Source organism: Anabrus simplex, chromosome 4 (genome assembly GCF_040414725.1).
Source record: "Anabrus simplex isolate iqAnaSimp1 chromosome 4, ASM4041472v1, whole genome shotgun sequence".
In the NCBI taxonomy this organism is placed as follows: Eukaryota; Metazoa; Arthropoda; class Insecta; order Orthoptera; family Tettigoniidae; genus Anabrus; species Anabrus simplex.
Window position 1 is genome coordinate 451,636,777 of NC_090268.1, and position 23,114 is coordinate 451,659,890.

The 23,114-nt window shown below is 41.7% G+C and overlaps 1 protein-coding gene across 2 annotated transcripts in view; it reads right to left on the reverse strand.

The window, feature by feature from the left end:
* Positions 1-23,114, reverse strand: part of LOC137500601 (vanin-like protein 1) — a 125,697-nt gene that overhangs the window by 57,866 nt on the left and 44,717 nt on the right. For both annotated transcript variants that reach the window (XM_068227547.1, XM_068227546.1), the window contains exon 2: positions 22,785-22,873. In XM_068227547.1, coding sequence (XP_068083648.1) covers positions 22,785-22,850 — 66 coding nt within the window. In that variant the 5' untranslated portion in view covers positions 22,851-22,873. The remainder of the gene's footprint in view (positions 1-22,784; positions 22,874-23,114) is intronic.

A 23,114-nucleotide genomic window follows, 5' to 3' on the forward strand; every position in this document is an offset into this window, starting at 1 on the left:
AATTTTCTTGACGTCGCGCCGACACAGACAGGTCTTGTGGCGATGATGCGATACGAAAGGGTTGGGAGTAGGAAGGAGGCGGTCGTGGCCTTAACTAAGGAGGCGCCTCAGCATTTTCCTGGTGGGAAAATTAGAAACCATGGAAAAACTTCTTCCGAGCTGCGGACAGTGGGATTCGAACCCACTATCTCCCGATGTAAGCTCACAGCTGCGGGCTCCTAACCGCACGGCCAACTCTCCCGGTGGGAAAGCTAGTTAAGTCATAAAATGTGAAGTTCACATGAGAAGAAAATAGTTTTTCCAATATTTTGAAACAGATGTAACAGAAAATAAATCATGTAAAATCAAAGATCAATCAATTTGCCAGTTTAACACACAATTTTATACTAATGATGAATCAGGTACAACAGCTGTTGTAATAATTCACCGCGTAATCTGTTTGTCAGGTGACGTGTATATTTCAAGGGGAAATTTCACAATTACACAAATTATATTTTTCCAGCATAGTGTGACGTATCAGAGCCTTGAATTAGTGATCCAGGCGCATGCGTTCAAAATTTTATTAAGCATGTCCTGTATTTGGCACGCGCGGATTCTAGGAAGGGAAACGCGTGAGGGTTGAGAGCCAGGGGAAGTTCAATCCAAGGAGCGAATGCGATGGAGATATCTGTGTGACGAGAATAGAAGAGGGCAGGCCTCGATCCCGTACCACGTGATAATACAGTGGGGGCGAAAATCGCGGATAGCCAACATTCCGCAGAGAAATCTCACGAAATGGTGAGGAGAGATTAAATTATCATCTCAAATTATAGTATGATTAGGAGAACAAATGACACCACATGCATCTTTGGAATTATGTGGAGAGATTGTCCGGAAGGGGTATGCTAAATATCCCGCGGAATTTAAATTACGCAGTAGTGATTCTATCACATAAAGAAAGCGTCCCACGCGAAACACTGAACACGTGGCCAGTCGCTTGAGAGGCAGGGATGTTGCTATGGATATTGCGAGATAGTTTATGAATGGATCAGCTTCCGCACACAATCGAGATTCATGGAATACGTTTAGCTACCTCTCGATCGCACGGCTTCACTGTTATTCGTGATATCAATGGAATAGATTGATATCCTCTCCGGGAGGAGTCTAGGGTCAGCCATTGTGTGACAGTCTTACATATAGAGCAGCAGCAGGCGCACCCTAAGTCAGTCTGGAAGTAAGTAGTATAATTGGACAGTTCGGCGGCCGCCGCCGCCGCACGCCTCCTCCTCCGCCGCCTACGCCGCCGCCGCAGCCCGCGGGAAATTTGAATTTTGGCGGGAAATTTGAATTTTGGCGGGAGATTTGAATTTGTAAACAAAGCCACGTGCTTTTTGACAGCTGTCATCGACAACAACGCATCGCTAACCTCACTGCTGCCATCTTGACGGGCCTAAACCTCACTAGTGCCAACTTAACCTAACTAGCATGAGGTAAACAAAGCCACGTGTTTTTTGACAGCCACGTGCTTTTTGACAGACAAAAACGCATCGCTAACCTCTGTACTGCCATCTTGACGGGCCTAAACCTCAGTAGTGCCAACTTAACCTCACTAGCATGAGGTAAACAAAGCCACGTGTTTTTTGACAGCCACGTGCTTTTTGACAGATTTGTAAACAAAGCCACGTGCTTTTTGACAGACAACAACGCATCGCTAACCTCAGTACTGCCATATTGACGGGCCTAAACCTTAGTGGTACCAACTTAACCTAACTAGCATGAGGTAAACAAAGCCACGTGCTTTTTTGACAGCTGTCATCCGCCATCTTTAAACCACAGAGCACTGTGCTGCCCTCTTGCGTCACCTGTCATCGGCAGTGCTGCCATCTTGATGGGCCTAAACCTTAGTGCTACCAACTTAACCTCACTAGCTCGAGATAAACAAATCCACGTGCTTTTTGACAGCCACGTGCTTTTTTTGACAGCTGTCATCCGCCATCTTTAATCTATAGAGCACAGTGCTGCCCTCTTTAGCTACTTACCTTTGAAATGTGGTGGCGGATAATTTGAAAAATGCTTTTCGACAAGCAGCCATCTTTAATCCAGACAGAACAGTGCTACCCTCTATGTGGTGGCGGCAAATTGAAAAATTCCACGTGCTCTTGTTTGAAAACAAACTCACGTGCTTTTTTGACAGCTGTCATCTGCCATCTTTAATCTATAGAGCACAGTGCTGCCCTCTTTAGTTTGAAATGTGGTGGCGGTAAATTCCACGTGCTCTTATTTGGAAACAAAGCCATGTGCTTTTTTGACAGCTGTCATCCGCCATCTTTAATCAACAGAGCACCGTGCTGCTATCATGCGGGCAATTTCATCACTTATCACCCGCCATCTTTAATCTACAGAACACCGTGCTGCCCTCTTTATGGCTACTACCTTAAGCATGTAGTAGCGGGCAATTTGAAAAGTTCTGTTAGCTATCATCCACCATCTTTAATCAAGAGAGCACCGTGCTGCCATCTTTAGCTAGATACCTTTGAAATGTGGTGGCGGCAAATTGAAAAATTCCACGTGCTCTTGTTTGGAAACAAACTCACGTGCTTTTTTGTCAGCTACCATCCGCCATCTTTAATCAACAGAGCATAGTGCTGCCCTCTTTAGTTTGAAATGTGCTGGCGGCAAATTCCACATGCTCTTGTTTGGTAAACATAGCTACGTGCTTTTTTGACAGCTGTCATCCGCCATCTTTAATCCAGAGAGCACCGTGCTGCCCTCTTTATCGTAGTAGATGTAAATTCGTCACCTGTCATACGCAGTGCTGCTATCTTTAGCTAGATACCTTTGAAATGTGGTGGTGGATAATTTAAAAAGAAAAATTCTTCAGCAGTCCTCTCTCGACGCTAATTGCATAAGATGGCGGCTATACATGACTCCTTAAGGATGCTTACGCAAGATGGCTGCTATACACAGGTTCTTATGAGACGCCCTTGGGATGCTTGCGCAAGATGGCGGTTATACAAGGCTCCTTATGAGACGCCCTGGTGATGCTTGCGCAAGATGGCGGTTGCTCTTATGAGGCGGCTTAAGGGTCCTTGCACAAGATGGCTAGAGACGCCCTAAGGATGCTTGCGCAAGATGGCGGACACAAGATGGCGGCTATACACGTCTCCTTATGAGACGCCTTAAGGGTGCTTGCGCAAGATGGCTGCTGCTCTTAGCTTAGAGGCTAACACGTCGTGCTAGTTCGATTCATTAAATTTGGGGCTTAAATGCAAAATGTTAAATATCTCGAAAGCGATGCATCGTAGAGCAAACCGGACAAAAAATTTTCTGCCCAGTACCTCGGTTCGCAGTACGAGGAACAAGAAAAACATAGTCTAATGATGAGATCAACGGTTCGGTTCCTACTTAGGCCCTTTAGCATTCGCTCTGTTTTAGCTTGTATTGAAGCAAGTCTTCGTAACATGATCAGGTTTAGCTATGGTAGAGAGTATAACGTGCCGTGCAGGTTCGATTCATTAAATTTGGGGCTTAAATGCAAAATGTTAAATATCTCGAAAACGGACAAAATTTTTCTACCTGATACCTAGGTATGCAGTATCAGGAACATGATAGCATAAGAAAAACATAGTCTAATGATGAGATCGACGGTTCGATTCCTACTTAGGCCCTTTGGCATTGGCAGCTATCTATTTCTACAAGATGGTGACTATACATAGCTTCTTATGAGACAGCTTAAGAGCGCTTGCACAAGATGACTGCTGCTCTTATGAGACGCCCTAGGGGTGCTTGCGGGAGGTAGCAGCGACAAGACGATGACTATACACAGCTGCTTATGATACGGTCTAGAGGTGCTTACACAAGATGGTGGCTGCTCTGATGAAGAAAGCTAGCTTTGCATCGTGCGGGTATCTTTACAGCACTAAACCTCATACCTTTGAAATGTGGTGGCGGGCAATTTGAAAAATTCGACGTGCTTTTTCTTCACAGCAGCTATCTTTAAACAATAGCGGCTATACATAAGCTGTTAAGGCCTCCTCTGATGTCAAGGCATAGCTCTATCGAACAAGTTTAAACCTGCATCGGGATAGCTAGAGTAAGCATGTGCTGCAGTGATGACGTCATTATGCATGTTTAGACTTGCAAATCACTAAAGAAACATAACAAGACTAGAATCGAACACCGCACTCTATGCCGTTAACTTTATCATGTGATCGGAACATTGATTGAAGTGTTTAGAACACTAAATAAGTGATCAAGACTATAATAGAACACTGTACTCGATACAACATGTGTTTAGAACATGTCAGGGGATACCTTTGTTCTAAGAAGATTAGATTACCGCACATTCCTTGTAGGGCTAATAGGCTAAAGGGCTAATGGGCTAAAGGGCTAATGGGCTAAAGGGCTAAAGGGCTAAAGGGCTAATGGGCTAATGGGCTAAAGGGCTAGGGCGCCTCTCCTCTCTTTATCCGGGCTTGAGACCGGCTCTACAACTAGAGGCGGAGTTAACACCCTAAGGAAGGGAGAATGTTGGGAAATAATCTATACGAATATAGCTACTCGATCGACTATATACTACAGATGGATGACTTAGGTGAGGGTAAGCGCTTACTTAATAATACCTACACGACGTAATTCATACTCTATTTCAAAAATATCTTCTTTGTACTGTGTGTAACCAGCATCATGATAGGCTCTTAGCAGTTGTAAACGTTTTACGAGTACGTTGGGGTCTTTACAGTAGCTTATATCTACATAGGGTAACAGAGGCTTGTTGTGAACTTTGAGTCTATATGCAGACAGTTGATGTGCAGGGACTTGTTTTGATGTAATACGTGCTTCAGCAGTAGCGTTTCTAGGTACAAACATAACTTGTTTCGATAGCGATGAAGCGTTGAAATTTCCTTCTTCTTTACCTTGCATCTCTTCTTGAGATGTTTGCACTTCGACAGAACGTGTAGTAGGCTTAGGAAATGAAGTAAAATCATCAAGCTGTAATGGCAATGAATTTTCCTCTTCTACTTTCCCTTTACTACTGTTTTGATCAACATCATTATCCTTATTATCATAATCATGATCTTGCCTCTCTTTATCTTGAAGTTTGTGCTCAGTAACAGAACTTGCAGCAGGCCTAGACAGCAAGGGAGAATTAAAAATCTCTCGCAGAGGTGTACTTTTTAAACATAAATCAGTGTTCGCTGGAATATGGTTGAGCTCTTTGTATTTTGTTCCCGATGAAGCTACATTACACGCGGCTTCATGACGTTGAGCGTTGTATGCGTTCTTGAACTCTCTTCTACAATGTTTGCATTGAAAAATCGTCCTACATGATATCTCATGACGTCTCCTGTGATAGCTTCGGGAAAATGCTTTTCCACACTCTTCGCAAATATACCTAGAAATAGGTTTTTCCATGACGGACTTTTATCTTCTGCTAACAGATTCTTCTTTAAATCTACTCGACATTTGTTACTCTCTACTTCGATGATGCGAACAGCTTAGCGATTAATAGTAAACTAACACAAAAGCGTATAACCAAGGTAGCAACAGTAAGGTTTAAGCCCATCAAGATGGCAAGAGTGAGGTTAGCGACGTTCTGCTGTTGGATTTTAAATTCCGCGCTGTAACATGCATAAGGTGGCAGCCTTGAGGTTTAGTGCCGTAAAGATGGCAGCAGTGAGGTTAGCGGCGCTCTATTGTCCTTCAAAGTGAGGTTAGGTTTCGTCAAGAAGACAGCTGTCAAAGAAGCACGTGGCTATGTTTACCAAACAAGAGCACGTGGTCGTGACGTCACGGTCACTTCATCAATCCTTAGCTCTACGTCGTTAAGAGCAGCATTAGGATTAGCTATGTTTAAAAATCTTAGGAACAGAGCAGCAGTATGAATAGCCATGTTTTAAAGCGTGTAGACATCACCTAGCGATTTTACATGCATCGACTCTCGTACTAAACTTCTTCCGCTAGATCGTGCTGCTATCTTAGCATAACCTATACGCATGACCTTAAAGTACAATGAATAGTCATGTTTTAAAGCGTGTACGCATCAACTATCGATTTTGCATGTATCGAATCTCGTACTGAACTTCTTCAGGTAGATTGTGCTGGTATCTTAGCATGAACTTAAAGTACAAAGAATAGCCATGTTTCAAAGCGTGTACACAACACCTATCGATTTCGCATTCATCGAGTCTCGTACTAAACTTCTTGCGCTAGATTGCGCTGCTATCTTAGCATAACCTATACCCATGAACTTAAAGTACAAAGAATAGCCATGTTTCAAAGCGTGTACATATTACTTATCGATTTTGCAAGCATCGACTCTCGTACTAAACTTCTTCCTCTAGATTGAGCTGCTATCTTAGCATAACCTATGTGCATGAACTTAAAGTACAAAGAATAATCATGTTTCAAAGCGTGTACAGATCACCCTGAACTTCTTCCGCTAGATTGTACTCCTATCTTAGCATAGCCTATACGCACGAACTTAAAGCACAAAAATAACAATGTTTAACAGCGTGTACACATCACCTATTGATTTTGCATGCATCGACTATTTTTTACCACCAGAGTGTACAACGATCGCATATGTGTATTGCTAACGTATGTGTATAAAGTTAAAGCACAAAGAATAGCTATGCTCCAAAGCGTGTACACATCACCTATCAATTTTGCATGCATCGACTATCGTACTAAACTTCTACCGCTAGAGTGTACAACGTTCGCAATTGTGTGCTGCTACCTATGTGCGTGGACTTAAAGCACAAAGAATAGCGTGTACACAACACCAGTCAATTTTGCACGCATTAACTCTTGTACTAAACTTCTGCCACAACAGCGTGCGATCATCGCTTGTGTGTGCTACAATCTTAACATAACCTATGTGCACGAAGTTAAAACACAAAAAATACCCAAGTTCAAAGCGTGTACACATCACCTATCGATTTTGCATGCATCGTCTTTCTTACTAAACTTTTCCACTAGAGCGTGCAACAACCTTATAAGTATGCTGCTAACTTAGTATAACTTATACGCATGAACTTAAAGCATAAAGAATAGCGATGTATAAAAATCTTGTGAACATAGCAGCAGCAGTAAGAATAGCAATGTTTTAAAAGCGTGTACGCATTGCCTATCGATTATACATGCATCAACTAGAGTACTAAACTTCTCCCGCTAGAGTGTGCTGCTATCTTAGCATAACCTATGTGCACGGATTTAAAGCACGAAGAATAGTTAAGTTTCAAAGCGTGTACACAACACCTATCGATTTTACATGCATCAACTATCGTACTAAACACATTCCGCTAGAATGTACAACGTTCGCATGTGTTTGCTCTGCTACTTTAGCATGACCTATGCGAACGAACTTAAAGCACAAAGAATAGCGATCTTTGAAAATCTTGCGAACATAGTAGCAGTAAGAATAGCAAGGTTCAAAAGCGTGTACGTATCACCTTTTGATAATGCATGCATCTTCTACTAGAGCACGTGACCATCGCTTGTACGTGTGCTGCTATCTTAACATAACCTATGTGCACGAACTTAAAGCATAAAAAATAGTTGTGAGTAAAAATTTTGTGAACATAGCAGAGTGTTTACTAGGTAGGTGTAGACATTGAACATTGCATGCTGAAGCAGCATACTACGTGACCGTGACGTTACGACCACGTGCTCTTGTTTGGTAAACATAGCCACGTGCTTTTTTGACAGCTGTCTTCTTGATGAACCCTAACCTCACTTTGAAGGACAATAGAGCGCCGCTAACCTCACTGCTGCCATCTTTACGGCAGTAAACCTCAAGGCTGCCACCTTATGCATGTTACAGCGCGGAATTTAAAATCCAACAGCAGAACGTCGCTAACCTCACTCTTGCCATCTTGGTGGGCTTAAACCTTACTGTTGCTACCTTGGTTATACGCTTTTGTGTTAGTTTACTATTAATCGCTAAGCTGTTCGCATCATCGAAGTAGAGAGTAACAAATGTCGAGTAGATTTAAAGAAGAATCTGTTAGCAGAAGATAAAAGTCCGTCATGGAAAAACCTATTTCTAGGTATATTTGCGAAGAGTGTGGAAAAGCATTTTCCCGAAGCTATCACAGGAGACGTCATGAGATATCATGTAGGACGATTTTTCAATGCAAACGTTGTAGAAGAGAGTTCAAGAACGCATACAACGCTCAACGTCATGAAGCCGCGTGTAATGTAGCTTCATCGGGAACAAAATACAAAGAGCTCAACCATATTCCAGCGAACACTGATTTATGTTTAAAAAGTACACCTCTGCGAGAGATTTTTAATTCTCCCTTGCTGTCTAGGCCTGCTGCAAGTTCTGTTACTGAGCACAAACTTCAAGATAAAGAGAGGCAAGATCATGATTATGATAATAAGGATAATGATGTTGATCAAAACAGTAGTAAAGGGAAAGTAGAAGAAGAAAATTCATTGCCATTACAGCTTGATGATTTTACTTCATTTCCTAAGCCTACTACACGTTCTGTCGAAGTGCAAACATCTCAAGAAGAGATGCAAGGTAAAGAAGAAGGAAATTTCAACGCTTCATCGCTATCGAAACAAGTTATGTTTGTACCTAGAAACGCTACTGCTGAAGCACGTATTACATCAAAACAAGTCCCTGCACATCAACTGTCTGCATATAGACTCAAAGTTCACAACAAGCCTCTGTTACCCTATGTAGATATAAGCTACTGTAAAGACCCCAACGTACTCGTAAAACGTTTACAACTGCTAAGAGCCTATCATGATGCTGGTTACACACAGTACAAAGAAGATATTTTTGAAATAGAGTATGAATTACGTCGTGTAGGTATTATTAAGTAAGCGCTTACCCTCACCTAAGTCATCCATCTGTAGTATATAGTCGATCGAGTAGCTATATTCGTATAGATTATTTCCCAACATTCTCCCTTCCTTAGGGTGTTAACTCCGCCTCTAGTTGTAGAGCCGGTCTCAAGCCCGGATAAAGAGAGGAGAGGCGCCCTAGCCCTTTAGCCCATTAGCCCATTAGCCCTTTAGCCCTTTAGCCCTTTAGCCCATTAGCCCTTTAGCCCATTAGCCCTTTAGCCTATTAGCCCTACAAGGAATGTGCGGTAATCTAATCTTCTTAGAACAAAGGTATCCCCTGACATGTTCTAAACACATGTTGTATCGAGTACAGTGTTCTATTATAGTCTTGATCACTTATTTAGTGTTCTAAACACTTCAATCAATGTTCCGATCACATGATAAAGTTAACGGCATAGAGTGCGGTGTTCGATTCTAGTCTTGTTATGTTTCTTTAGTGATTTGCAAGTCTAAACATGCATAATGACGTCATCACTGCAGCACATGCTTACTCTAGCTATCCCGATGCAGGTTTAAACTTGTTCGATAGAGCTATGCCTTGACATCAGAGGAGGCCTTAACAGCTTATGTATAGCCGCTATTGTTTAAAGATAGCTGCTGTGAAGAAAAAGCACGTCGAATTTTTCAAATTGCCCGCCACCACATTTCAAAGGTATGAGGTTTAGTGCTGTAAAGATACCCGCACGATGCAAAGCTAGCTTTCTTCATCAGAGCAGCCACCATCTTGTGTAAGCACCTCTAGACCGTATCATAAGCAGCTGTGTATAGTCATCGTCTTGTCGCTGCTACCTCCCGCAAGCACCCCTAGGGCGTCTCATAAGAGCAGCAGTCATCTTGTGCAAGCGCTCTTAAGCTGTCTCATAAGAAGCTATGTATAGTCACCATCTTGTAGAAATAGATAGCTGCCAATGCCAAAGGGCCTAAGTAGGAATCGAACCGTCGATCTCATCATTAGACTATGTTTTTCTTATGCTATCATGTTCCTGATACTGCAAACCTAGGTATCAGGTAGAAAAATTTTGTCCGTTTTCGAGATATTTAACATTTTGCATTTAAGCCCCAAATTTAATGAATCGAACCTGCACGGCACGTTATACTCTCTACCATAGCTAAACCTGATCATGTTACGAAGACTTGCTTCAATACAAGCTAAAACAGAGCGAATGCTAAAGGGCCTAAGTAGGAACCGAACCGTTGATCTCATCATTAGACTATGTTTTTCTTGTTCCTCGTACTGCGAACCGAGGTACTGGGCAGAAAATTTTTTGTCCGGTTTGCTCTACGATGCATCGCTTTCGAGATATTTAACATTTTGCATTTAAGCCCCAAATTTAATGAATCGAACTAGCACGACGTGTTAGCCTCTAAGCTAAGAGCAGCAGCCATCTTGCGCAAGCACCCTTAAGGCGTCTCATAAGGAGACGTGTATAGCCGCCATCTTGTGTCCGCCATCTTGCGCAAGCATCCTTAGGGCGTCTCTAGCCATCTTGTGCAAGGACCCTTAAGCCGCCTCATAAGAGCAACCGCCATCTTGCGCAAGCATCACCAGGGCGTCTCATAAGGAGCCTTGTATAACCGCCATCTTGCGCAAGCATCCCAAGGGCGTCTCATAAGAACCTGTGTATAGCAGCCATCTTGCGTAAGCATCCTTAAGGAGTCATGTATAGCCGCCATCTTATGCAATTAGCGTCGAGAGAGGACTGCTGAAGAATTTTTCTTTTTAAATTATCCACCACCACATTTCAAAGGTATCTAGCTAAAGATAGCAGCACTGCGTATGACAGGTGACGAATTTACATCTACTACGATAAAGAGGGCAGCACGGTGCTCTCTGGATTAAAGATGGCGGATGACAGCTGTCAAAAAAGCACGTAGCTATGTTTACCAAACAAGAGCATGTGGAATTTGCCGCCAGCACATTTCAAACTAAAGAGGGCAGCACTATGCTCTGTTGATTAAAGATGGCGGATGGTAGCTGACAAAAAAGCACGTGAGTTTGTTTCCAAACAAGAGCACGTGGAATTTTTCAATTTGCCGCCACCACATTTCAAAGGTATCTAGCTAAAGATGGCAGCACGGTGCTCTCTTGATTAAAGATGGTGGATGATAGCTAACAGAACTTTTCAAATTGCCCGCTACTACATGCTTAAGGTAGTAGCCATAAAGAGGGCAGCACGGTGTTCTGTAGATTAAAGACGGCGGGTGATAGGTGATGAAATTGCCCGCATGATAGCAGCACGGTGCTCTGTTGATTAAAGATGGCGGATGACAGCTGTCAAAAAAGCACATGGCTTTGTTTCCAAACAAGAGCACGTGGAATTTACCGCCACCACATTTCAAACTAAAGAGGGCAGCACTGTGCTCTATATATTAAAGATGGCAAATGACAGCTGTCAAAAAGCACGTGAGTTTGTTTTCAAACAAGAGCACGTGGAATTTTTCAATTTGCCGCCACCACATAGAGGGTAGCACTGTTCTCTCTGGATTAAAGATGGCTGCTTGTCGAAAAGCATTTTTCAAATTATCCGCCACCACATTTCAAAGGTAAGTAGCTAAAGAGGGCAGCACTGTGCTCTATAGATTAAAGATGGCGGATGACAGCTGTCCAAAAAAAGCACGTGGCTGTCAAAAAGCACGTGGATTTGTTTATCTCGAGCTAGTGAGGTTAAGTTGGTAGCACTAAGGTTTAGGCCCGTCAAGATGGCAGCACTGCCGATGACAGGTGACGCAAGAGGGCAGCACAGTGCTCTGTGGTTTAAAGATGGCGGATGACAGCTGTCAAAAAAGCACGTGGCTTTGTTTACCTCATGCTAGTTAGGTTAAGTTGGTACCACTAAGGTTTAGGCCCGTCAAGATGGCAGTACTGAGGTTAGCGATGCGTTGTTGTCTGTCAAAAAGCACGTGGCTTTGTTTACAAATCTGTCAAAAAGCACGTGGCTGTCAAAAAACACGTGGCTTTGTTTACCTCATGCTAGTGAGGTTAAGTTGGCACTACTGAGGTTTAGGCCCGTCAAGATGGCAGTACAGAGGTTAGCGATGCGTTTTTGTCTGTCAAAAAGCACGTGGCTGTCAAAAAACACGTGGCTTTGTTTACCTCATGCTAGTTAGGTTAAGTTGGCACTAGTGAGGTTTAGGCCCGTCAAGATGGCAGCAGTGAGGTTAGCGATGGTTTGTTGTCGATGACAGCTGTCAAAAAGCACGTGGCTTTGTTTACAAATTCAAATCTCCCGCCAAAATTCAAATTTCCCGCCAAAATTCAAATTTCCCGTGGGTGGCGGCGGCGGAGGCGGCGGAGGAGGAGGCGTGCGGCGGCGGCGGCCGCCGAACTGTCCAATTATACTACTGAAGTAGTCTTGGAGCCTACTTCACGTCACTCGTCACAAGACTATGCTTCTTTGTGCGGGAATGATTTGAGATATATAAGCTCGTATTGGCAAAACAGTACACGAACGTATGTGTTTGACAGCGATCAAATACGGAATAAGTTCTATAACTGTTAAATCGGATATTGATAATTTTTATAGATAACAGAGCGTAATTTCTGTGCGTGACAGTAGCCCTGAAATCACGATAAAGGGTGATTGTAACATTAAGTTCATGAGTGGATAATATTCTGTGTTGGTGTAACACTGTCTTCAGTGGAGAACGAGAGATTCAACCAAGAAACAGCCACCCAGCTCTGGACCCTTGCGATACCAGTGATAATAATTTCGTGTGGCTATTACTAGCCGATTGCAGCCCTTGTAAGGCAGACCCTCCGATGAGGGTGGGCGGCATCTGCCATGTGTAGGTAACTGCGTGTTATTGTGGTGGAGGTAGTGTTATGTGTGGTGTGTGAGTTGCAGGGATGTTGGGGACAGCACAAACACCCAGCCCCCGGGCCATTGGAATTAACCAATTAAGGTTAAAATCCCCGACCCTGCCGGGAATCGAACCCGGGACCCTCTGAACCGAAGGCCAGTACGCTGACCATTCAGCCAACGAGTCGGACGATACCAGTGATGATCGTTGCCGATATGGAGGGCTAAAGTTTCCCAGCATGGACCCGCCCGAGGCTTGAACGGAAGGCATCATTAAGTTTTCACATAAGTGCATTCCATTTTTAGTAACTATGAATGCGTATCTTGTAAATAAGTTTATAGTAGAGTAGGTTGTATCTTAAAAAGAAAATTATATTTCAGTGGTTAGTGTAGGAAGCTTGTTGAGTGAGTTAATGTTATTGATTTGCTAAAAATCATGGTGGAATCGGTGTAATTAATCCACATTCACCATCGGGTTACAGCAATCGCGTAATTCATTTTGATAGCAGGTTACATGCACAGTATTTTTGAATTGAAGCTTTTAAAATTTAGCTTAGGAGTGCATTAGGTTAAAGATTAAGATGGTGGAATATATATATCGTAGGCAGGTATTCACTACATGTAAATATAGTATAATTAATGCATGTATTTCTCTAGATGTAGTTATACACTCAATACATTTTCCTTGAAATATCAAATTAGTAATAGTGAACCCTTGAACTTACCATTCCATCGTTGGTCGGCCACGGCTGCTATAGTAGAACAATTTAGAACTCTTAAATCTTGGGTCGCTGCGGGAATAAATTCGGTCACGATCTTAACCAAACGATGGGGTTCAGAAGAAAGCCTAACTACTTGAAATGAGGAGCAAAAATGTGCTTACTAACTTTTATTTAAACTGAAAGAGCACGATAACATCGTTAATTTTATATGCATTCTTGCCACAAAACATAAAAACATTTAATTATTGATTTTTGAAAAGTTCCTAACACAGTCACATTACATAACGTCACTTCATTTCTTCCAATATCGAAGAGTTGCTTCGGAGAAGCTAATATGTTAGTGGACAGCGAAACTGAAAAACTGAAAAAGGGAAGACCTGAAAACCGGGCACCTATCATTCCAAACGAGAACTGAGAGTTAATCCACACGATCCGTGGAAAATCTGACTTTCAACAAGTAGAACGCCTGATTTTCTCTTAATTAAGGTTATCCACCAGTCAAATACCCTTCACGGATACGGAACATCCGCCGAATGGACCCTTAATCGAACCAAACTGACTATCAGTTGCTTTGGATAGGTTGCGAAATATTATGGGAAAGCATGGTGTTCACTACAAGTTAATGGCATCATTCACAATTGAAATAAAATTCCACCATGTATTTGTCATTCATGACACCCTTAAGTGATAAGATATCCCGATGCTAAACGTGCATCACCCCAAACAACTGTTCGGAAGGAACCAACAACAACATGATCCGGGAGGATCTTACGTTAAGTCGTTCTAAAGGAACAAAACTGCGAAATGCAGGAAACATTTACTAATCATGCATTTAGAAGAAATGCCAAACACTGAAGTTAATCAAAAAGTGAAAAGTCACTTGAAAATATTATTATTGAACCGATTTTCAGGTTAGAAATGGGTTTATTATGCTTAATAAATTTACCAGTCCACGCTAACATTTACTACAATTTTAAGGAATTCTTTCCCTTGACAACAATGCTACCAGTACAGATCTCTCTATTTACTGTCTGTCCCAACACACTACTGGTAAAGTGATTACTTACTTATTCTAACTATGAATACGAATGAAAATACGACAAGATGAAAATAATAAAATAAAATTACTGGCTGACGAATCGAAACCGCATTCGCAACTCAAGTCTCATTCCAAAACACTGAGTGTCAATAATGCACACTATCAATGAAAACGGACGTCAAGACGAGGAAACAATAAAGTCCGTAAAAAAATAAATTAACATCTCGAAGTCATACAGCTTAACACGCACGAAGAAACACAGTAAAAATATAATCTAGATCGGGTCGATGTCCCACACTTGGACAGCCCTCGTTTGTCAACAGCAGTCCCGTTATCTCAATGAGAGCTTCGCATAGACCCTCTACAATAAATCATATCGCACTGTAATGGCTACCTTCAACCAGGCCACTTCACAAAAGAAACAAAAGGAAAAAAAAAATCTAAACTGAGACTTGAGTGTGTACAGCTACCATCCCAGACCTATCGTCGGGCTCACTTGAAATCTGTACACCCTAAACCTAATCAGTATATACATGATGCCTTCCAAGTCCTATCGTCGGGCGTGACCTAGGACGTCTCATCATCAATGACTCCAAGAATAAACACGTGACGTCCTAAATCTATCGTCGGGCGTCAAAGTGGGTCGTACTGCGTCTCCCTTAACATATCAGGCGAAATGCAATTCTCAAACAACTCCAACCATCTTATCCATGACCTCTCCAATGAACAAATTAAATATAACCCAACCGTGTGTCCAGAGTGCTCTCTGATCCTGAAGATCGTTCATTATCTTAACAAAAATCACTGGATGTTTACTACCCAGACCTTTACATTTTACTAGAGTCGTTTTCACTTGGAATCGTTCTATAAATTTCACAATGCTTCACATCATAGTCATCTCAAATTCGGATTGATTGCGGAAAACAATACAGCCTGCCTCACACAGCCTGTTTCTAAATACTTCCTCTACAAAAATACAACTTGTCTCAACACACTTTCTCCTCGCTTTATCCCAGCGGCATTACTTCCATCTCATCTCCACGTACGTATAAATCCATCGCTTTCAATCCCTTTTCCTTCACGACCCTTTTCCATACTTCGATCCCCTGGTGAAAACGATAACCATCATTAAACACATCTCTTACCTTACTATTATTAAGACTTTCAGACCTCAAGAATCCAAGAGCACACCTCGACCTTTCGCAATTCAAGTATACACGATGTCTCACAATTTCCTTCCCATTAATGACTGTGACTCTAACAAATTTTATTGACATTATCTAAATATGCTTACGATCCTTGTCGAAATAACTGGTTAAATGTAATTTAACAGAGAGGAATTTCCTTATCCCGCGGTAGACATTATTATTATTATTATTATTATTATTATTATTATTATTATTATTATTATTATTAACCAGCGTTTCTAAATGCAACTGACACCTGAATTTACAATATTCGCCACGACAAATTTACACTTATAACGTTCACAAATCCGCACTTTGAATGATATCTCATCTCGACACAAAATTTTAAGCGTCGCATTTTACCGTTCTTGACATGAAATTTACACACTGAAATTTTCACACGCTGACCAAAATTTACAACGCCTTTCGCCTGATAATCACGCATATCACCCGACAATCATCTGGAAATTTTGGTTAGGACAGACAGGAACTAACTAACTAACTACAACATAATGTAAAATAGACAGACCTGCACATTGGTGACATTCTCAGCATTCTGATTACATCATCTCCAGCAACCTCGTACTTAACCACTCATTTTCACGGACAACATTTTCATTTTCAACATTTCACTCATCCAAACACTACCCTTCACACACACACGAGATTAAAATTACCATAAATAATGCACTTTCTTTGTAACTTGCACCACGAACTTCCCTCGTTCTGCAGTCGACTCTAACTGTCTGATGCGCTTCCCAGAGTGGTTTCTCTCCCCGTTGTTTCAACAAGAACAGGTGTTCGGCCGATAAGGGAGTAGAACTATTTTGAATCGCTTCCCCCAGACCTTCTTCACTTACAAGAGTACAGGAAATGATAAACATAAATTCTGCTGTGTAATTTTCAACCAGCCTACACCTTCCCAGTTCGTCTGCAAACGTTCACAGTTTCTCCAATCACTTTTCTTCTTAACTAAATATATGGACTTTAGCCACGAGCATGTATTGAATTATTGTCGGTCAATCTGGCGCGAATTTCTAATGACGACGGGCACGAGCTCCCGCGGCTTCAAGTTCCAGATCGACACTGAAAAATCTACGGTGGGGGGTTTCTTTTATAATTTCCAGAAGGACGCTATCCCCTCTATGAGGCTTGGTTGTGAAATCTGCCAAATTTGCTTCTAATAGACCAATTTTGATAAGATTTGTCCCAGAACTCCGGACAGACTTGCACTTATGTTCGATGTTAATTTTATAATTTTCCTACACTCACAACAGGAGAAATAAATTGTTTCTGCCCGTGCGTTTCGCGCGTTTTCTTCTGCCCACGACCTTGGCACGTGTAACTAGCTCGCTGTTCTCACGCTAACACACACTTAGGCTTAACTGCATCTAAAATTGTCCCTGGTGTCACTACCTTCACAGAGGGTGTATGAATAATTTTGCTTATTTATTTCTTCCTTTACTATCTTGTCAAAATCCCTCGTTGTGCAGAATTCATTAATTTAGAAAATTGTCGGGCACTCGAGTTCCACCGAGGTGTCCCGGCAATCCACGAGCTCGCCTTGCGGGAACCTTCCCACGCAACATCGGGCTCTTGGGAGCGCAAAATGGCTGCCCTCAAACATACAGTAGTTCCTGAATGCCAAATAAATATTTGAGAAAAATGAAAAATTTTCTCACCGTAGAATTATGGGTTCAATAGATTTATAGCATAAGGGTTCTTTGATACAGATATGCTGTATGATGTATGATGAACGACGCTGGGATTGGAATCCAAAAACCTCCATTTTAGATAGGGGTTTCCGTAAGGAAGCATTTATGTTATTTATTCTATTCCCCTGCATTGTAAAGAAGTATAATGTTTCTCATATGCCTAATTATAGAGTTTAAAAACACCGTTTCTTTGTTATTCTTCAGCGTGCTCAGGTCAAGAACCCGGGTATGTATTGCTTGAGTCTGTGTCAGTGTGAATTGAATGGTGAGAAGATCCCTGCTAATGATCTAACTAATTAACGTTTTGACTTGCTATCTTACCAAAGGGGATTGCTACGGTAATTTATATGAGAAGTTTAAAAGCATGTGATTTGTTTTCAATAGAATGAGAAGTTAAGAATAGTATGGAGGGTCACACGGAGATTTTAAAGAAGGGCGTTGTAAGCGAAGGAAGGCCGATTGGTGGGTCGTGTCCCATTTGTTTCGGCTGTCACTATGAAATGGATGACTGAGGGGAGGCTGTGTTACAGTGAAGATAGGCCCGGGACCAGAATCGTATTCTCTGCCACAAGGAGCTCTGTGTCGTATACAAATAAATTGTTCTGCCGCAGGGCCATGTAATTAATTAATGAATTTAGGTGATAGGATCCCTTTGAAAATAAAATAGATAGGGTTTTACTTTCAGCAACCCGCTACGATACCAGAAGACCCATGATTCGAATCCCGGCACATCCAGCGTGGAATGGTTCGGGTTCCTTTGACCTGGACAGATATATTCATACAGCCAGTGTTTGAATGTGTATTTTTCTTTGTGTTTCTTGACTGTTTATACAAGTGACTTGATTATGTGTTGTAAGTAAATTCTGACTTTACTCACGTAATGATGTTGGGTCGTATTTTCTCTCGCGAGTAGTGGACCATTTTATTCTGTATGTAATTTCATTTTTTTTTGTTTTGTTTTGTCTATTAATTGTAAAGGGGGATTAACCACTCAACTAGTTTCAAGTGTTTTTCTTGTTTAATTGTAATTTGGTTCCCAGTGTCGAAGGGAATGTCAAGTATGTTTCACTGACGCATTCGTAATTACAGTAACCTGTTAGATACTATATTGGGGATGCATTTATCTGAATAAAGACTAACAATCATCTTGTCCGGGAAATGAATATTATTCTGTTAATTTATGTACTTCGTAGTTACATGTAATGGGTGGTATGGTCCCAAAGACTTTTACACTATATTATCTTAAAAACTATTTTATTTTGCCAAGGACATTTAAATTTATTTTGCTCCTATTGGAAGAATTTCATTTTGCCGTACAATAGTGCGTCCCGAATTTCCTCCACACCCTTAAGCCTGTAAGCTAGATATATATTTTAGATACGGACAATCCACCCCACGAGATCCAGTTGTTAAGATCAACGTTGCGGAGAAGTGTGTTCGAATCCTGCACAGGCCCTGGGCGTTGCCACATTTGTTGTCGTGGATACTTGAACTTTGCTTTCACTGCGGCTTCGTATTCCAGGCCAAGAAGGGTTCAATGGTCAATAAAATAATCCTTATTTCGGTTCGCTGAAGGTTGTAAGGTCTGCATGTTGAACGCGCGATAGGGGCGTCCTCTTTAGAGGATATTGTGCTCCTTCCACGGTTTTAACTCGTTGAATGATGGCGTTGTCTTGTCTGAGGGAAGTTCAGCTACTGATATTCTTATCCAGCTCACAGTCCTAATACATCACAGACCGTCATCATGATTACATGAAATGGTTGAAAATGTCTAGCCTCTCTGATTATTTCCGCATCTTCTTCAGGAACTATTGTTCGACACACGTAGTATCTATTTTTGGAAACAAAGTACTAGAATGAACGTCATGTCAAGATGCTGGCAATAACGAATTACCATTTTGAACTGAATAGATTTCGGAGGCATTCTGGTAACTAAATGATCAATATGACGAGCTATAGTAACTATAAACAAGGTTTACACACAGTTGACTTTCAAAAAATGGCGAAGGTTATACCTAATTCCACCAGAGGCACTTACTACCTTCTCTATGCCAAACGCCGTGGACTAAACACAGGTTCCATCTTGAGCCAATCCTAGAAACTAATCTACTGTGCCAGTTTACTTACTACATTTTCCGTGTCATTGGTATGAGCGTTTACTACGTTCTCCATGAAGAAACTTAATTTCTTTTTCTTTTTTCGCCTTCGCATTATTACAGACTATAAATCTCAAGTTTAATCCGTATTAACGGTTGAACTTTTCACAAATTGTCAAATTGTATTTAATTATCCTCCTGATCAATACATAGCTAAGATGAGCTTTCAATTAGACATACTTGAACCCTAACATAGGGTGATCGTCAGCGATATACATTATAATAATGTAAAAACATCAGACACACAATTGTACACAGTGCTTGTTAAAACAGATTTTCATCAAAAATCATGACTAAATTACAATACGAGGTAATGGTCATTATAAATGTTTTTGTGCTGGAGACTTTTTGTTGTACATCCCTCTTTGCCCCTTGATGCAGTTCAAATATACGAACACTGTGAGAAGTCAGAGGATAACATTATGAAAGTCGCTAGTGAAGTTGAACCGTCTGATTCAAAACGTTACGTGGCCTACTTGACCTTCCCTCGTTTGCTGACTGCGGAGTCCAGCTCTCGATCGAGATCACTAGCAACTCACATAATTTTAGCCTCTGACCTAAAACAATAATCGAGAGACCACAGTGTTCGTATATTTGAACTGCATTAAGGGGCTAAGAGGGAGTTACAACAAAAAGACCTCCAGTACAAAAATATTTGTAATGACAGTCACCTCGTATTGTAATTTCATCATGATCTTTAATGAAAAACATCTTTAACAGACACTCTTTAAATCGTGTGTCTAATTATTTTAGATTATTATAATGTATTGAAACAGGAACTCCCGTACCTTAGCTTAGTCGAGAGCATGGATTGATGCCAGGGCGTGTACGGTCTATGCTCTGAGAGTATAAGAGAGAAGGGTAGTGCAATAAGTTCATTTTAAGTGGAACTTGTAGTTTATTCAAGAATACATAGAAATTGTATCACCTTGACACATGAATGGTTTGAGTGTCCTGAAAGATGTGGAGAAGACGTCGTCCCTCTGCGTCGGCGTCGTCCCACGTCGCTGAACTCCTCATCTCCCTCCAAGGTACCACGTCATCCCACGGCGGTTGTCGACCGTCGATGTTAAAGCAGACTCGAACCTCGGGTCGGTCGTGTGGTGATAGAGCAGCGTGGAATAGTTTATTAGCTTTGTATTCCACCAAAGATCCAGGAAGGGAGTAGAGAAATGTAAGAGGTTCGCACAGAATGTCAATAGAATCTGATACGACACTGCACTGTAAGTTGTGGCGAGACACTGTTTATTAACTGAACAAGTTCCACTGTAAATGGTATTAGACGCACATTACTTTGATAAAATGGATTCAAAATCACAGTTCTGTGAAAATAATAGAAATTAATACTGTTCATGAAATATTGACTGGCGAACTCGAAGTGATAGGTAACGAAAAAATAATCTGGAACTTTCTGAGATTCAACTTCACTTAATCTCGGTGTGGAGAAGAGAAATAAATTGAATCCTACGGACACAGTATTTCATACTGGTTGTAATGAGTACGGAGAAGCAAATGAAATGATCTAGCACACACACACGCGTGGAAACATATTAAACTTTCTATGAAGACAGAAAAGAAGCAGTTTTTGACTCTTAACACACAGTCTCGCGAAAAAGAACCAAGTTCCATTAAGACACAGTCTTAAAAATTCACACAGTCTCTCAGAAATAAATTCTCCACTGAGGCACAGTTTTACAAGTAGCTTAACATAATCTTTCGACAACAAATGTAGACACGGTCTTTCACGAGGGGATTTAACACAGTCTAATGAAAGGAAATATTAGCACGGTCCTTCACGACGCGAGTTAGCACAATCCTTTGAAAAGAAATGTACTTTCACGATGGCACAGTTTCACGAAATAACTTAACACAGTCTCTGGAAAAGGGAACAATGTTTCGCTAAGGCACAGTCTTTACGCACTAAGCCCTTCACACTCTTATAACAGCACATTTTCAAAAATATCTAGCGATTACTGTATAGTCTCTGCAATACGAAATTCGCAAGACGAAAATGATGTTAATCAACTCCACAGATCGACATTACAAATGAATAAGTTTTCTGCTTGCACGTGAAGTTAGAGTCCGATGAGAATATGTTCGACACTTGTATCGCGTATTTTCTATCACCGGTCCTTAGCCGGACAGAGTAGCAGACTGTACTACCGCAGCTGGCCCGCGCGGCGTGGCAGATGGTACACGACGAAATCACACACACACTCTCTACTACGGGACTGGAGGTCGGGCGGCCAAACTGAAAATATGAGCTTATCTAAAATTTTATATCTCGGCCATCCTTCCGCCGATTTTCATGAAATTTTTGGCAGTACTATTTGTTATCCAGGCATACAAGGTTACTTTCTTCAAATCACGATCTGACATCCCGTTCGTGATATAATGACATCGGAGCGAATGGAAAATTCGATCGTGACGTCATTTGGCCTTGGCTGGTGCTCTGCAGCAAGCGATCACTTGCATGCTGTCACCCATGATGCCTGCGCGCTCTGTGCTCGTTTTAAACCCATACAGTCGGGTGTTATCGCGTTTTCCTCAAGAAATACATGAACGGCGAATGCTGACAGGGCATTCCTGTTTCAGTATATTACTGTGGATGAACCTCTGTTGGGGTTGAAGCGTATCTAAACTGAAATCTCGCCTTAACTAAATGGCTATTGATCAGGAGGATGATTAAACACAATTTGTAATAAAAGTGACCTTTCCCATGTCAACGCCTCAATTATACAGTTTAATTACCGTATTCTTAACTCACTTGCACAGGATGGTCGTCTAGTTGTACTTCCTCTTAAAACAATAATCATCACCACTACCTCACTTGAATTCAAAATTTCCTTCCTCTTTTTCATTAAAACAAAATGTTCGTGATATTGTGGTTGGACCGGTATCGCGTACGCTAGTGGCGGGGAAAGGAACTCATCGAGCGAGTTGGCCGTGCGGTTAAGGGCGCGCAGCTGTGGACTTCCGTTAGGGAGATAGTGCGTTCGAACCTCACTGTCGGCAGTCCTGATGATGGTTTTCCGTAGTTTCCCATTTTCATACCAGGCCACGATCGCTTCGTTCCCACTGCCACCCCTTTCCTCTTCCATTGTCACCGTAAGACCTATCTGCGTCGGTGCGACGTAAATCAACTTGTAAAAACGAAACGATTTTTCACACCCAGAAGCGGCCATAATCTTCGCTTTCTGAGCGCCACAGTGCGTGTGCGGCCTTAATCGACACAATTCCAGGAGGGTGTTCGTGACAACCCACGGACATCCGAATAACAGATTACGTAACTACGACACCTCTCTACCAGACTGTTTTACTCACCTGGTGGCTGAACTGAAGATCAACCAGGAAGTAGAACACCACGAGGAATATTCCAGCTCTGTGCATCGTAGTACAGGTAACGTTGAGTCCTGAAACGGGAAACAAATAACACATTGAGAACACTACAGGGAATATAAAGGGTGTTCAATTGAAACGAAATCAGATGTCTAGAAACGTGTACGGTAGGTATCGGACAACATACACTATATACGATAAAAAGTAAACCGCTTTTTTCTTTGCGAAAATCAAACGATGATAAATTTGTCTCGCGGTCTTGGCCATCCATCAACGGCTGCTAATGTCAGATGGCAACCAGCCATAAGACACAGC